At 40.1% G+C, this 17,049-nt stretch overlaps 1 protein-coding gene across 1 annotated transcript in view; it reads right to left on the reverse strand.

Annotated features, from left to right (window-relative positions):
• Positions 1 to 17,049, reverse strand: part of zc3h13 (zinc finger CCCH-type containing 13) — a 97,718-nt gene that overhangs the window by 20,977 nt on the left and 59,692 nt on the right. The window contains exons 14-16 of the mRNA XM_060833358.1: positions 13,256 to 13,353; positions 6,831 to 7,835; positions 3,017 to 3,478 (exon numbers count right to left, since the gene is read on the reverse strand). Coding sequence (XP_060689341.1) covers positions 3,017 to 3,478; positions 6,831 to 7,835; positions 13,256 to 13,353 — 1,565 coding nt within the window. The remainder of the gene's footprint in view (positions 1 to 3,016; positions 3,479 to 6,830; positions 7,836 to 13,255; positions 13,354 to 17,049) is intronic.

Consider the following 17,049-nt stretch of genomic DNA (forward strand, 5'->3'; position numbering starts at 1 on the left):
CCCTAAAAATGAGGAGAAACCTGGTGAAGCTACAAAACGTGTGCCAAATGACCTAAGAAGGAAGTGACAGACAATTAAGCAATACCACAACTAATAGATAAAAGCAAATGCTTTGGCAAAGGGTCAGTTAGACTCGAAACATCAGCTCTTTTGTCCCCTTACAGATGCTGCCAGACCTGCTGTGGATTTTCCAGCATTTTCTCTTTTGGTTCCACAACTAACAGGTCTGACCCAAGATCTGCAGTCCAGCCGCAGCCAGTTGAGAAAGGTATTGGACAATCAAACAACTCACTGGAGGAAGAGAATATCACCATCCACAATGATGAGGGAGCCCAGCACATCAGTGCAAAAGATAAAGCTGAAACATTTGCAACAAGCTTCGGCCAGAATCTCGGCCTCCTCCTAAAGTTCCCAGCATCACAGTTATCAGTCTTCAGCCAATTTGATTCTCTTCACTCCACCAAGAAACAATTAGAGGCACTGGAATACTGCAGAAGGCTATGGACACTGACAACATTCCAGCAACAGCACTCTGTCCAGACGATGCCGCTCCCCTAGCCAAGCTGTTCCAGTACAGTTAGAACATTGGCATCTATCCAACAATGTGGAAAATTGACCAGGTATGTCCTGAACGCAAAAGTCAGAACAAATGCAACCTGATCAATTACTGTCCCATTAGTCTATTGTCAATCACCAGTAAAGTGAATGGAAAGTATCATCGACACTGCTATCAAACAGCATCTTCTCAGCAATACTGAATTTGGGTTCCGCCAGGGTCGCTCATTACAACTTTGCTCAAACATGGACAAAGGAACTGAATTCCAGAAGTGAGGCAAGAGTGATTGCTTTGGCCATCAAGGATACATTTGGTTGAGTTGACATCAAGAATTCTGAGCAAAATTGGCATTGATAGGATTCAAGGAACAAAATCCTTTGTCTGTTGGAGACATACTAGCAAAAAGGAAGATGGTTGCCATTATTGGATGTCGGTCATCGAAGGTCTGGGACTTTCCTCAGGGTAGCATTCAAGACCCAACTATCTTCATGCTTCGTCCCATTCACAACTCCTTTAATATTGAAATAGTCCAAGTCCAAATGCAGAAAGCCTGGACAACATCCGAGTGTGGGATGAAAAGTGGCAAGTAACATTTGCACCACAAAAGTACCAGGTTATGACCATCTCCAACAAGAGAGAATTTAATCATCAAACCCTGACATTCGATGCATTACTATCACTGAATCCCCCACTATCAACATCCAGGTAGGTTACCATTGACCAAAACTGAAATGGACTAGCCATATAAATAGAGGCTAGAAATTCTGTATGAGTGACTCATCTGTTGACTTCCCAAAGCCTGTTCACCATCTACAAGGCAATTCAGGAATGTGATGGTATACTTCCCACTTGTTTAGATGAATGCAGCTCCAAAAGAAGTTTGCCACTCTCGATTGTAACCACATCCACAAATAGACACTCTCTCCACCATCAATGCTGAACAGCAGCAGTGTGTACCATCTACAAGATTCGCTGCAGACATTCGCCAAGGCTCTAACACAGCATCTTCCAAACCCACAACCACTACTATCAAGAAAGACAAGGGAGATAGACACATGGGCACACCAATACCTGCAAGATTTCCTCCAAGTCTCTTACCATCCTGACTTAGAAATATATCGTCATCCCTTCAGTTACTGGGTCAAAATTCTGTAACTCCCTGCCTTATGACATTATACATCAAAGACTGGTGCAGTTCAAGAAGGTAGCTCATCACCACAATCCCAAGGAAATTAGGGAGGGGCAAGAAACCTTGGTCTACCAGTGAAGCTCATACGGCGTGAATAAATTAAGTATAAAATTCAGGCACCCTGGGCCTGATTATGATGTCTAATCCAAATCCCATAATGACTTGGATGAGGAAAGTATATGTACGAAAGCCAAGTTTGCAATTGATACAAAAATAAGTAGGAAGGCAAGTTGTTGGGATGACACAGTCCCATAGAAGGACTTGGGTTAAACAAGTGGGCAAAAACTTAGCAGATGGACTATAGTGTGGGAAACGGAGAGGTGGTCCACTTTGATAGGAAGAATTGAGGAGCTGAATATTAAATGGTTTAAAGACTGAAGAAAGCTACAGCACCAAGGAAATTGGGAGTGTAGTCAAGATAACTGTGGGAGTAGGTGGGTTTGTAGTGGATATCAGTCGACACCTTATCCCAAGAAATGGAAACACTGAGGTCAAGGAGGGGAAGGGGGGGGTGGGGTCAGAGACAGTCAAGCTGAACGTGAGTGAAGGATGGATATTGGAATTTAAACTGATCAATGCTTCCAATTCTGATTGAATTCTACATCTGGTTTGAAAGGGAGAAATGTGGGTCCAAGACTAACTTTTGAAACTTAATATGTGGACATGGACATGGAAGTTGAGCTAACTGAAGTAATTTGGGGTAGTAGGTTAGAAGACAGATCAGTAGAGAAGCGGCAAACATTTAAAGAGCTATTTCGGAACATTCAGAATAATTACATTCTTACTAAAGTTGTTAACGAGGGCATAAACCGAAGGAAAGACATAAAATTGTGTAAAGGTGAGCGCAGTTCAGACCACCGGTCAAAATTCAAAGAGTGGCAGAGAATTACTTAAAAGGTCAATTGAAGATTAAAAGAACGTTTACTATCGTTCAGTATCTGGATCAATCATTCTTTCTGGCATCACATTTCAGATCCTAATAACACATCACCTTTAAAAAAAACCTCTCATCTCTCCTCTGACTCTTGTGCAAATTACCTTAACTTGTGTCCTGGCAATTTGGCTAGTTTTGCCTGTGGGACAGTTTCTCACCATTTACCCAATAAAAGCACTGCAATGTCACTCTATAACTAACCACTAGAAGGAATGTGGAACAAGAAACTAGAAACTAGGTAATTTTGTCACTTATGCAAACATATGTATCATTGATTCATGCTTGGTTCAATTCAGACTTTTAAGTAAATATCCTCTATTCTATAATGAAACACTACCTTCAATGCCATCAATGGGTTCATCGGCTTGGTTCTCATCATTCTCAGGCTCTTTCACCAACTCATTCACATCTCTTTCACTGCTTAACACAGTTGCAGTTTCAACTTGCTCAAATTGTTTGTCAGATTCTCTTCCTGGTCTTGGCTCAACTCGGGGCTGTTCCAATGTGGAAGCAGCCTCCAGAGTTCGCTCCTTGTCTTTATCAGATACTTCTATGGATGGCTTCTCCCTCTCTTTGTTGACCTCTCTTCGCCGGTCTCTATTTCTGTCCCTGGTCTTAACCCAGTCTCGGTGTTCCCCATCCCGTTCCCATTCCCTTCTCTCTCGTCTTTCGCGATCTCGGTCAAGTTCACCCTCTTGAAGCTTTTCTCTACTCTCAAAGGATCCAGCGCGGGAGCGACCTTGTCGATCAGATTCAGGGGAGCTTCGTCTAGAACTGTGACTCCTTGAATCTTGACGATCTATAAAACACATTAAGATCCATTACTCACTTAAATGAAAGCACATTTCCAAACGTTTTCTCCCATGAAATGTAGAATATTTTATTTATCAAGGGAATGGCACCAGCTACTCTGACCAATTACTTGATGGCACCATGCAGGGTCTTTCCCCAATCAACACCTGCAGTCACGCTGACACAAATGGAACATTTGGCAGTCAATTCATCAGACACGCCAGGCTCTCAAATAAAAACTGAAGTTTTAAATCATAAGAAAATCTGGAAAACAAATGACATGCTTGATCTATTGCGTTTTCAATTCCAAAATGCCCTTGCTGTGTTACAAAGTCCTTTTAATTTAACAAGTGCATCACAATATAACACTGCAAATGTTTCTACATTATTGTGTTAAGTAGGAGGGATGGATTTTTGCCATACCTTTATTTTCTACCATTGTCATGCAATCCTTTGTCATCTCAGAACACCACAAATTAAAAAAAAAGCAACTTCCTAGGTGCATCAACAATGTTCCAGTTATAGTAATATTCTCTCAGGCTAACCCCTCCAGTGTGAGAAAGCAGTGTCCAAGGCAGGTGTCTTAATATCCAGAAAAACGTGAGCTTGATAAAGAGTTAAACTTGCTATGTATTAGGTTATATCCTTAATTCCAAAACTATGCCCCCTGCTGTGCCATATTAATTTTTCTATTTTTCACCTGAACAACTCTAATTCAGCATAAGACGCACTAAATTATCAGTCTGACTCAAAGAAGGTAAGCACAGGAAATCGGAAAATGCCAGTTGCCATAGTGAAGGATGCCTTTTGAATGAGAAGGTTAAACAAAGGCACCAGCTGGTCTCAAAAGAGAATGCAAACAAAAATCCCATGACATTACTTTGAAGAAGTAGATAATTATCTCATATCTTGGCAAAACTAACTCTCAACCAACTTCACTGAAACAAATCAACTGATCTTTATCACATTGTGTTTATGGCATCTTGTTGAGTTCAAATCGACCGCATATCTTCCTGCATTACAAACAACACGATATTTAACAATACCTAATTGGCTATAGAAGGATCTTTAAAGCAGGCCATGAAAGAAACTGCATTAATGCAAGTCCACTTTCTGTTTCTCTTCTGCAGTTTATTGTAGAAGAAACCATCTTCCGATCTGGGAATGTTTGATGTGTGAAACGGAAGTTGTTCCATCTCTCAGCACAAACATACATCATTTTGATGAAGAAGAAAACTTTCAAAATTAAGTCATTTAAAAAAAAATCAGTATTTCAACAGAGAAATTTTTTTTCCCAAAACCATTGTCTGTTAAAAATATCAGTAGTTCTGGAAACATAATGCATAAGGTTACAATTTCCAGATGAACCAATGTTGAAAAGAGCCGAAGATTGATTAAAATAAAGTTCTTCACTTCAATTTTGTGAAAACCATTTCTGCTAATAAATTGAATGAGTGCAAGGGATCTCAATCGATTAACAAAACAAAGACTGCAGAATTTTTTTTTAAGAAGAATCAAGAAATAATTGCTTTTAGTATTTCTGGTTCAACTGAATTGCATCCAAGTATTTTACAAGAATTTAGGGGAGTGAATAATAATTGATTCGGAAAAGATGCAGTACCAGAAGACAAGATGACAACTAAAGTAATGCTTACATTTAATAGGGATGGGAACCGAAATGCGTCCAGCATTATAGACCATTAAGTGAACATTGTTCATAGGAAAGATAATAGAACCCTTATTGAAAAGAATAGAAGAACATCCAGAAATGAGAAAAACAAGGTGAGGTCAAAAGTAGAGGGCATATTTTTAAGATGAGAGGAGAAAGATTCAAAAGGGACTCGAGGGACAGCATTTTCAAACAGAGGGTGGCTCGTGTGTGGAATGTACTGTAAGAGAAAGTGGTAAATGCAGGTATAGTTATAACATTTCGATAGGAATATAAATGAGAAAGGTTTACAGGGATGGGGGCCAAGTGCAGGCAAGTTGGACCACTTTAGTTTGGGAAATTGGACTGATGAGTCTATTTCCTTGCTGTATGACTCTATAATAATGAATAGTCAGCATGGATATCAAAGGAAACATTTTGCGTGACTAATGTTATTGAGTTTTTTGAACAGTTGAAAGACAAAATAGATAAAGGTAATGCATTTGATGCGATTTATCTGAATTTTGACTGTCTTCAAGACGGAAATCAGAGAGTGGGAGTAAAGGATAGTTTTTCCAAACAGCAGAATCGAGACTTGATGTTCCATCTGCAACCATAGCTGTTCACAATTGACACAAAAGAATTTGGATTTTGGAGTCAAAAATACTGTCTCAAAATGTTCTTGCCACCAAATTGGAAGGAGATGGGGTGGTGGAATTGTCCAGACTGAAGACTTCTATACCAAATTACAGGAAGGCATTAATAAACTCAGTGGGAAAATAACTGGTAATGAAGTTGAACTCAAATAAATGCAAAGTAGCACATTTTGGAAGAAAGAATAGTAGCGATTTAATACTTGACGTGGGATACAGGAACGAGAGAGATATTAGAGAATAAATGCCTCAACTGCTGGAAGTTACAGCACAGGTTAGTTAGGTCATCCAAAAAAAAAGGAATAGAATTGATAAGTAGGGAATTACGTTAAATCCGTATCAAGCTTTGGTCAGGCTTCATTAAGACTACTGCATACAATTTTGGTTGCCATAAAATAAAAAGGGTGCAGAGACACTTGGTAAGGTACAGGGAATACGTACAAGGATCACCTTTGCAATCTTAATTTCATTTAATTTCACTTGTAATAACATACAGACTTCTATTTTAGTGGATAAAGAAGAGGTCCAAATATTTGAAAGTAAGCTTACAATGATGTCCTGAAACATGGGATTGAAGACTAGTACAACATAAATGACAGACAATGACAATAATTTTGATGAAATTTCTGGATTGGATCAAAAGGAAGGAATTGGGTTTTATGCATATACAATCATGTCCAAGAATCTGCATCACACAACATTCTGGCAAGCAGTGATAACTGCAAATGTCCTTGATAAGGTAAATTCCTGCTGAACAGGATTATGATCATTTTGAATACACATTAATACTTGGGGCATTATAATAGAATCCATCTTTTCCTGTATTCTCAAGAATGATCAAGTATCAACCTACAGTCATTCATCGCACCGATTTTATCAGGGCCCGAGCTATTGTAAATCATTATTGCATTAATGACAACATTATTTACTGCCAATTGCTAGCAGATTTTTCACATGCTATTTCGATTATTCAATGTAAAAAGATGCCAGTCCATTTACCTTGTATATTTCAACATTTGTCATGTTAATACAATCAGAGAAAGTCGAAAGTACTCTACCTGAGGAGGTGCTGCGGCTGGGCTCCCCACGTCTGAGGTGATCGATTCGGGATTTCCGTTCACTGGACTCAATGCTTCTATACTTCTGCCCATCTCTCGATGTTCCGTGCTGTAACCTCCTTCCAGCACTCTGATCATCGCCACTGCGGTGGGTGGATTCATTGGATGGCGATCGTAACCGACTTGAAGTCCGGCTGCGGTTACTGCCAAGGCTGCTGCTTCGTTTGTGCTCATCGGTTTTACGTACACGGTCGTCTGCCATGGTAGGGAGCTCTACCTTCTCTACCTTACTTCTGTGACTCTTCCTTCGAGTTTCATCAATGCTCTTGTCAGAAATGATACTTTCGTCACGATCCGGCACATCTTCATCCGACCAGTCACTGAAGACCACATCCCCTGTTCCATGTGCATTTCCTTCAACACTCTTTTCAGACACCTCTTCTACAGATTCTTCCTTTAGTGTTACAGGTGGAGTCCTGGGCCCTTTCCACTTTTTGGCTTGTTGACCCACTTCCTCATCAGAAGGCTCTGAATCACCTTTCGAGCGTTTTCGCTTCTTATCGGCGTTTTTCTTTTTTGGAGGTTTTCGAGGTGATAAAACCGAAGATTCCTCCACTACCGGCTCCGGTATGTATTTGTCAGACAAATAATCTTCATCCCTCCTATTTCTCTTCTGAAATTTCCGCGGCCCTTTAGTCTTTTTCTTACCATATTCGTGTAATGCGAGAAGTACCTCTCTATCCTCAGCAGCATGGTGAGTCGTGTTGTCTGATTCTCTGCCTCGTGAGCTCTCAACAGTATCTGTAACATGCTCCCTCTGCTTCTCCCCTGAAGAAATCCGTTCTCTTATAGAGTGGTCATCACGTCGCCTCGCACCTTCCTTCTTGTCCGACTTCCTGTCATCCTCTTTCCAGCTGCTTGTTCTGTCTTCGACCGAACGGGACGGACTGATGGCCCGGAAGTCCTGTGGGCGCACAACCTGGCTCAACAACCGGTGGCTCTCACCTGAAACAAAAAAAAATAAATATTTCACTCCAACTGACGGGACGTTAACAAATCAATTCTACAGAATCACCTGCTTCCGCCTGGATAGCTGTTAATTTTACCTTTGTTATCAACGTACTACTTGCCTCACAGGTCCAAAAGAACCATACGGAAATACTTCAATATTTAGGAAAATTTAATTCATTGTCTCCATTTTCTATAATTTTAATAAAGCATTTATATGCACTAGAAAGCAGAGATTTACAAGATTTAACACTGACTGCATAGTCAGACATTGGCAGTTGAGCAGCATTCATAGGAAGCATTCTATGGAAAACTTTGACAAACTGCCTGGTTAACTTAAACAGACTAATAATCAGAGACCACGGCTCTTATGGTACAGTGGCAGTGTTCCTATGTCTGAGGCAGGAAGCCATCGTTCAAGTCCCACTCTGAAAGGTTGATGAGAAAACAGGGCTTATGGGTCTAAGACAGACTTCTTGCTATTCCCTAATGAATACCAGAGCAGCCTCAAAGAGTCTGAAGGAGAATCGACGTTTCGGGCATAAGCCCTTCTTCAGGAATCCTGAAGAAGGGCTTATGCCCGAAACGTTGATTCTCCTGCTCCTTGGATGCTGCCTGACCTGCTGCGCTTTTCCAGCAACACATTTTTCAGCAGTGTTATAACATTGGTGATTAACACTATTGAGAAGGGTGATTTCTTTTTTTAACAACAATTATGGATAGTTTCAGAACACTGTTACTAGCTTTCAGCTCCAGAGTTTATTAATCAAATTTAATTTCCATCAGCCATAGTGCTACTACAGTCTTTATCCCCCAAATTATTACCCTGGGCTTTTGGATTGTGGGTGTAGTGACTCTACCATGACACCACAATCTCCCCAAGATTAAAAGGCTGAGAGATGTTTAGCATGGGCCATAAATTAAGGCATGGACCATTGGGGGCCATTATAATTCTATACAATCTGGAGAGAGATGGTGAGCATACACAATCCAAAAGATCCAAATGTGATTATGACTTATAAGAACAAAGAAGTCAGACTGTAATATGGGTTTGGGCGTCTTAATTAAATCCAGTTCACAAAAAATGAATTTGGATTCTTCTTGGCCTCATACTCCTGAACATAGAGGAAAGGAGGCTTCCGGAATTATAACGTAGCTTCAGGACTAACTAAACAATCACAGATATCATCAGGCTGGATTAAATGTTTTACATTGCAACTCTGCGGTTGAGAGAATATCTATTGGTTCAGAGACAAGTTCTCGATGGAATGTGTGGCAAAGCGTGCATTGACTCTGTCCAAATTGTGTGAAGCCGGATTAAATATAAGGGATGGCTCCTTTGTAAATTTACTCCAAATGACGTAACTAGACATCGATTATAAATTTGTACACTTCGCTTTTTCTAGATTGTGAATACGAAAGTTCTGCCTGCATAAACAATACCACAGCAGATCAATTAGTTACAATTAAATAATGCAATTTTAACCTTAAAAAGAAATTATGATGAATACAAGTTGTTCATTCTGAAAAAGATCTGTGTGACTAAATCATCCAGAACATTTCCAAGTTAATCCTCCCCAGCAGCCACCCAGATACGACGCACTAGATAAATAGAGCAACACTGCCACATTGCCAATTAGTTTCACAGCAGGCTGCCAAATGCCAATTTATCATCTTTACTCTTGGCACTGCTTATTGTACCTTGATTCACCATAAAACAGCTCTCCATAACCCTAAAATCACAGGAACTAAAACCTCCACCTGTTGGTCAGGACAGCAGAGAGATTAGATTACATTCCGTACAGTGTGGAAACAGGCCCTTTGGCCCAACAAGTCCACACCGACCCGCCGAAGAGCAACCCATCCCCCCCCGACTAATACACCTAAAACTGTGGACAATTTAACGTAGCCAATTCACCTGACCTGCACATCGTTGGAATGTGGGGAGGAAACCAGATCACACGGAGGAAACCCACGCAGATGCAGGGAGAACGTGCAAACTGCACACAGACAGTGTGGGACCCTGGTGCTGTGAGGTAGCAGAGCTAACCAGAGGCACCATGCCACCCTATGCAGGCTGTCATTGACAATGCTAAAAGCCAACTGCAGCCTAATCTGAAGACGATGCTTACAGATTAGGTACAGAGATATGACTTCAGAGTTGTGGATTGCATATGATCCTGTAAAGCATAAACTAGCCCTAATCAGATGGGATAAATTACATGGGTAGATTTCATACATTTAGGAGGCATCATGTCTAGAATGGAATTGTCACCATTATATTGCTGCAGCATGTCTTCATTCTATTCTAATTGTAGGTTGCTGCGCAGAGCAATAGAAAACACCTCAGAATAGGAAATAAAAGCACATGGCATGAGATTACCCATGGCTATTTCAGATCTTGCAGCCAGAGGTCATCTTTCAGGAATCACCGGAGTAAAGGAAAATCCCAGACGATTGTAAAATAACTAATAGAGGAATCTCAATTATCCAGCATTCGATTATCCAAACAGCTATTATCTGGCAAGATCGCAAGGTATGGATGCTTGGCTAAACTATGCTATCCAGCATTCGATTATCCGGAATTTGATTAACTGACCAAAAGACTCTTCGCCAGTGTCCTTCGGATAATCGAGGTTCCTCTGTATATCATCCAGGTTTAAGAGGGAGGGAGGCAGAAGACAGGAAATTATAGTGTTATGACATGGGGTAAACCCTTCTGTTAATTTGAACTAGGCCCACGAAAAAGCTCACCCTGCCTCGTAATCTGTTAAAGTATGAGTGACCAAGAAATACAAAAATCCGTCTGTGTAAAGAAAAAAATTTTTTTTAACATTAAATTAGATTCCACACAGTGTGGAAACAGGCCCTTCGGCCCAACAAGTCCACAACGACCCTCCAAAAAGTAACCCACCCAAGCCCATTTCCCTTTGACTAATGTACCTAACACTATGGGTAATTTAGCATGGCCACTTCACCTGACCTGCACACCTTTAGACTGTGGGAGAAACCAGAGCACCCGGAGAAAACTTACGCAGACACAGGGAGAATGTGCAAACTCCACATAGACAGTTGCCCAAGGCTGGAATTGAACCTGGGACCCTGGTGCTGTGAAGCAGCAGTGCTAAGCACTGAGCCACCGCGCTGCCCAAAACACTAACTTAATTATTTATTCTTTAACTCCGAGAAACACAAGAAAATTAAACAACCATCATCTATAGGGTAATCCTCCTTTGTCTGATCAATTTATCAACTTCCCACACCACAGTAACATACTGATCGGATAAAACACCCCTGATCAAGTTTACACACACACACAAAAAAAAATCACGTTTCAAAACCAGCCAGTTGCCGCTGTTCCTTTGATATCTTTACCTGTACTTCCCTGGGTCTTTTCTGTCTACTGTTTCACAAATTTCATATGTAAAGATACCTTTCAGACAGCGATTCTGCAGGCCATCTGTGTTTGTTGGTGCTCTTTGTCACTCTGGCTAACTGTTCAAAATACCTGACTCTAAATACCCCAAAACATCGCACCGTCTCATTGGTTTGATGTTACCCAAAATTCAAATTCAGTTGGATTTTGGTATCTTGGGGCATAGTTTAAACTGACTGGCCGAATTCGAATTTGTTGTGTGACGCAGCAACGCAGCTTCAGCTATTTGTTTCACAATCACCCGCGACATTTTTAAATATTTAAGCACACTCAGTGACTCTCTAGATCCGTGCCAGCTTCCACTTTCTCTTAAAGATGCAGTAGACACACACACCTTCATAACAATAGGCTGGTTAGCCTGGCCTCGATCGTTCGTAACATTTTAGATTATTAAGGATGAGATTGTGGAGTATGTGGAAGTGCTTGGTAAAATGGGCAGAGTTTTCAAAGGAGAGATCACACCTCACAAAACTGTTGGAGTTCTTTGAGGAGGTAAGTTAGTCAAAGGAGAGCCAGTGGACATGATCTACTGGATTTCCAAGTCTTTAACAAGGTGCAGCATAGGAGACTGCAAAATAAGATTAGAGCTCATGGTGTTAGGAGCAAGGTATGGGCATAGTTAGGGGATTGGCAAAATGGTAGAAGGCATAGAGTAGGATAAAAGGGACATTTTCCAGGAATGGCTGCCATTGAAAAGTGAAGTTCTGCAGGGGTCAGTTGGGAACACAACTATTCATGGTTTACATTAACAACCTGGACAAAGAAACTGAGGACATTATTGTTTAACTTGCAGATGACACAAAGATCGGTAGTGGCACAGGTAGTATTGAGGAAGTGGGGAGGCTGCAGAAGGACTTGGACAGGCTAGGAGAGTCATCAAATAATTCATAGATGGAAGACAAGTGGGAAAGTCAGGGATTATGCACTTTGGCAGGGAAAAACAGCAGCACAAGCAATTTTATAAATGAGGAAAGGCTTCAGAAATCTGATACACAAAGAAACTTAGGAATCTTCGTTCAGGATTGTCTTAAGGTTAACATGCAAGTTCAGTTGGCAGTTATAAAGGCAAATGCAATGTTAGTATTCACTTCAAGCAGGCTAGAATACAAGAGCAGAGATATATTGCTAGGGCTGTATAAGGTTCTAGTCAGAGCATTTGGAATGTTATGAGCAGTTTTGGGGTCTGTAGTAACGAAGGATATTTTGGCATTGGGGGAATCCAGAGGAGGTTTATAGCAATGATCCCAGGGATGGAGAGCTTGTCATATGGAGAGCACTGAGTACTCTGGGTTTGTACTTTAATGAGTTTAGAAGGATGAGGGGGAATCTGATTGAAAATTATAGAATATTGAGAGGCCTGGATAGAGTGGATATGAAGAAGACATTTCCACTTGAAGGAGAGACTAGGACCTGAGAGCACAGCCTCACAGTGAAGGGGCGATCATTCAGATTTGAGGAGGAATTTCTTCAGGCACAAGGTGGCGACTTTGCAGAACTCATTGCTGTAGAAGGCCATGGAGACCAAGTCATTGAGTGTATTTAAAGAGGAGATAGATAGGTAATTGGGAATGGGATCACGTGTTACAAGGAGAAGGCAATAGAATGGGGTTGAGAAACATATCAGCCATGATGAAATGGCTGGGCAGACTGAATGGGCTGAACAGCCTAATTCTGCTCCTCTATCTTATGGTCTTAACGTTAGTAGAAAAGAGAACCCCTTGAGCAAATGGTTCTCAAGTGCAAGTGGATAACATAGTATGATATAATATAATATGAATAAAGATGAGTTGATTTTTTTCACAAATAACAATTTCCCATAAATTAACTTTTAAGAAATCTCCTGCAACTTCATGTCAAACACTGAAAAGGTTGCAGTAATCAAAGATCTTCACAGAACACATTACTATGCAGAACATATATAGCTGATTGGCTAGACATCATTCTATGAAAAGAAAATGTTGGGTTTAATAAGTAGACTTACTTTTCTCATCACTACTATTGTAAGTATCACTATCCGGAGATTCCTCACGGACACGCTTTGCCAATGGACTGAGGCTGCTCTCTGTTCGAGGCCGTTTCCTGGTGAAAAAAATAATATAACTTCAGCATGATGGACACACTGGATGCACAGCAACTCTAAGATTCAGCTATACAGCTACTTTTGAATCGATGGGAACAATCTTGGGTACCTACTGGCACAGAAGTAGCTCAGGTATTAGATGTGAATCTCAACCAGCTACAGCCTTAATTATGCAAAGTTATTGCTGCTTATATTATTCCACAAAATATGTAAATATATTAATTTAAATGTCTTAAACTGTAAGTCTAGTTTGCATTTTCCATTTAATGCAACTCAGCCAAACTTGTAGCGATTGATCCTCTGATTTTTCATCTACTTCTCAAAGTATAACTCAGGCTGTAATATGGCTACATGGTCCACAGTAACCACTAGGCTGCTGCCATTCAGTAATGAACACAGACATTTTCACTGTTGAATGGCTCTGGCAGTGTCACACAAAGTCACGAGCCTGTCATTGCCCACTAGTCTACAGACATACACCGCCAGCACAGATCACCAGGAAACATTAAAGAGCAGAAACTGAACTGGTTTTATTTTCTCATTCATACTCTGAGGGTTTTCAGACACACAGTAGCATTCTCAATGCAAACTGGTCAAGACCAATCAATGTATGCACAAAACAATGCATTGATAATCTTGAATCAGTATCACAGTACGTGGTGCATGAGGTTTACAGGAAAGAAATTAATATGAAAAATATGACATAAAACCTTTTCAATTTTAATTAGGTTTGCTTGGGTTTTTTTTTACTTTGGTTGTGCAATGAAGCAATATTTCTTGTGAAAATAAATCTATTAACCATTCAGCTTAACTTCTGGATCATAAATATGTTTCAAATGGACAGCTGTGCATCAATCTGTGCATAATTTATTTAAGGTGTTAATCAAACTTCTTAATATCTCAACTTTAAAACTTTTATATTCAAAAAGCCTAGTGCTGAAGCCACGTTTAAGGGTTTCTGTAAATTCTAATAAGATAGACTGACCCCTTTCATAATGGATTTCGTTACACATTAGCTCATTACATTTCAGGTACAAATTTAGTCACTCACATTTACATACTTCACATTAACCACATGGACATATTTATATCACATTGTTTCTATTATGCTTGAAGTATCATCAAACAAATACCTAATGCTGATAGAATAAGCTTATGTTTAAATATATAATGCACGAGAGTAAGCTTCTTAATTGCACGAATCAGATAGAATATTTTTAGCCAAATGCTAATTCACTGTTGATTTGATACAAAGCCAGTGATCCATAAAGATTACTTATGTACCAAAAACAAAGTTAATCGGAGTGAAACTGACCACGACAAGCCGAATATTATTTAAATAGTGAAAGACTATAGAAAACTACAGCACATAGGATTTTGGGATCCTCAGCATAAATCATAAAATGCTAGAAACCAAGTTCAGCAGGTAATACAGAAAGCAAATAGTAAGCTGGCTTTTATTTCAAAGGAAACAGAGTGTAAAAATAGAGACGTCTTGCTAAAGCTTACAAGGCACTGGTCAAAACACAGATGAATACTGTGAACAGGTCCCCTTATCTAAAGAAAGGTATACCAGCATTGGCAGCAGTCAACAGAAGGTTCATGAGGTTGATCCCAGGTATGCAGGGATTTTCTTATGAGGAGAGATTGAATAGGCTGTTTAGAAGAATGAGAGGTAAAGTCACTACAGTCCCAGAGGACCACAGGTTGCTCTCTCATGTGAGGCAGACATAAGTGGTGCAGAGTTTAGCCTGAGGATCACCACACCTCAGGCAAGAGATGAGGCTGAGAAGGCAGGAGCTTTGTGGCAATCTTAGGTAGTGCAGGAATTGAACCCTGATGCTGTCACTCTACAGTGCAAATCAGCCATCCAGCCAACTGAACTAGCCATCCCCCAAAACATTTGCTTAACCCATCTATACGCGCCTGCAGACTGCAGATACATCTGTCATTCTCTTCACTTGCTTTCCACACTTACTTCTGAGTCATCCACGAATGTGTCTACAGTACATTCATTTTCTTTACCCATGTCATTAAAACATTATAAGTAATTGTGGCCCAGTACTTTGGCATTTTACTGGTGACAGATTGCCATCTTGAAAATGTCGCCCTTATCCCCATTCTGTGTCTTCTATTAGTTACATTGCTATTTTGTCATATCTTATCATGGAAAGGGGATTGGTTCTATCCATGCTAACATATGACCTCCAACAATGTCAGCTTTTACATCAAGTAGATTAACATCTGGCACTTATCAAACACCTTCGGAAAATTCAATTACATCCACCACTTCCCACTTATATATCTTACAGGTTATCACCTCGAAGGATTCTATTAAATTTGTCAGCCATGATTTCCCCTTCATAAGTCATGCTAACTCTGCTTGATCATATTATGCACTTCTAAATGCTCTGTTATTACATCCTTTATAATAGCCTTGAAAATGTTGCCAGTCAAACATGTTAAGCAAATTGATCAATTGTTAACTGCTTAATGGTCTCATTCTCTTTCAAACAAAGGTTTTACACATTTTTCCAATCCTGTAGGATTTTCCAGAATCTAAGGATTCTTGGAAAAGCTTACCAAAAGTACATTTACTATCTCTATAGCTATTCCTTTTAATGTCCTAGGATGCATGCCTTATCAGTCTTTAGCCCCATTAGTTTCCTGAATACTTCTTCTCTGGTGCTGGTTATTGTATTTGTTTCTTCACCTCTTTTTGCCCCTTGAATATTTAGTATTTCTGGGAAGCTATTAGTACATTCTAGTCTGAAGGCTGATGGAAACTAATTATTCAAGTCCTCAGTCATTTCCTGGTTCTCCATTTTTATTTTCCCAGCCTCAATTTCCAAAAGGACTATATCCTCTTTAGCTTTTCTTTTCCTTTTTATATATTTAAGTAAACTCTTGACGAGCGGGATGGTGGCTCAGTGGTTAGCACTGCTGCCACACAGCACCAGGGACCCGGGTTCGATTCCAGCCTCTGGCGACTGTATGTGCGGGTTTCCTCCAAAGATGTGCAGGTTAGGTGAATTGGCCATGCTAAATTGTCTGTAGTGTTAGGTGCATTAGACAAGGGTAAATATAGGGTCGGGGTCGGTTACTCTTCGGAGGGTCGGTGTGGGCTTGTTGGGCCGAAGGGCCTGCTTCCATACTGAAGGGAATCTTATTCACTCTTCTTGATATTACTTGCAAGTTTACCCTCAAAGATTATTTTCTCTCTTTTTTATGGTCATTATTCCTTGGTTTTTAAAATGTCCCAATTCTCTGCCTTACTGTGAATCTTTTCCAGATTGTTCATGTTTCCTTTCAATTTGATGTGATTCTTAACTTCTCTAGTTAACCATGATTATCCTCTTGCTAGAATTGACTGACTCATTGGGATATATCTTTGCTGTAAGCCATGGTTATTTTCTTAAATGTCTGCCACTTTTCCTCAAAAATCTTTGCTGTTAAACTCGTTTCCTGGTCCACTCCAGCCAGCTCTGCCCTCATTTCTTTCTAGTTACCCTTATTTTAGCAGTTTATTTAGTACAGTTGTTTCCAACCCAAGTTTCTCACTTTCAAGCTGAATCCCAAAATTTTACCATGTTTTGGTCACTGCTTCCTACTGTATCTTTAACTTCATGGCCATTTATTAAACCTGCCTCATTACACATCACCAGATCCCAAATGACATCTGATTGGATCCACAA

This window comes from Hemiscyllium ocellatum, chromosome 12 (genome assembly GCF_020745735.1).
Source record: "Hemiscyllium ocellatum isolate sHemOce1 chromosome 12, sHemOce1.pat.X.cur, whole genome shotgun sequence".
Lineage (NCBI taxonomy): Eukaryota > Metazoa > Chordata > Chondrichthyes > Orectolobiformes > Hemiscylliidae > Hemiscyllium > Hemiscyllium ocellatum.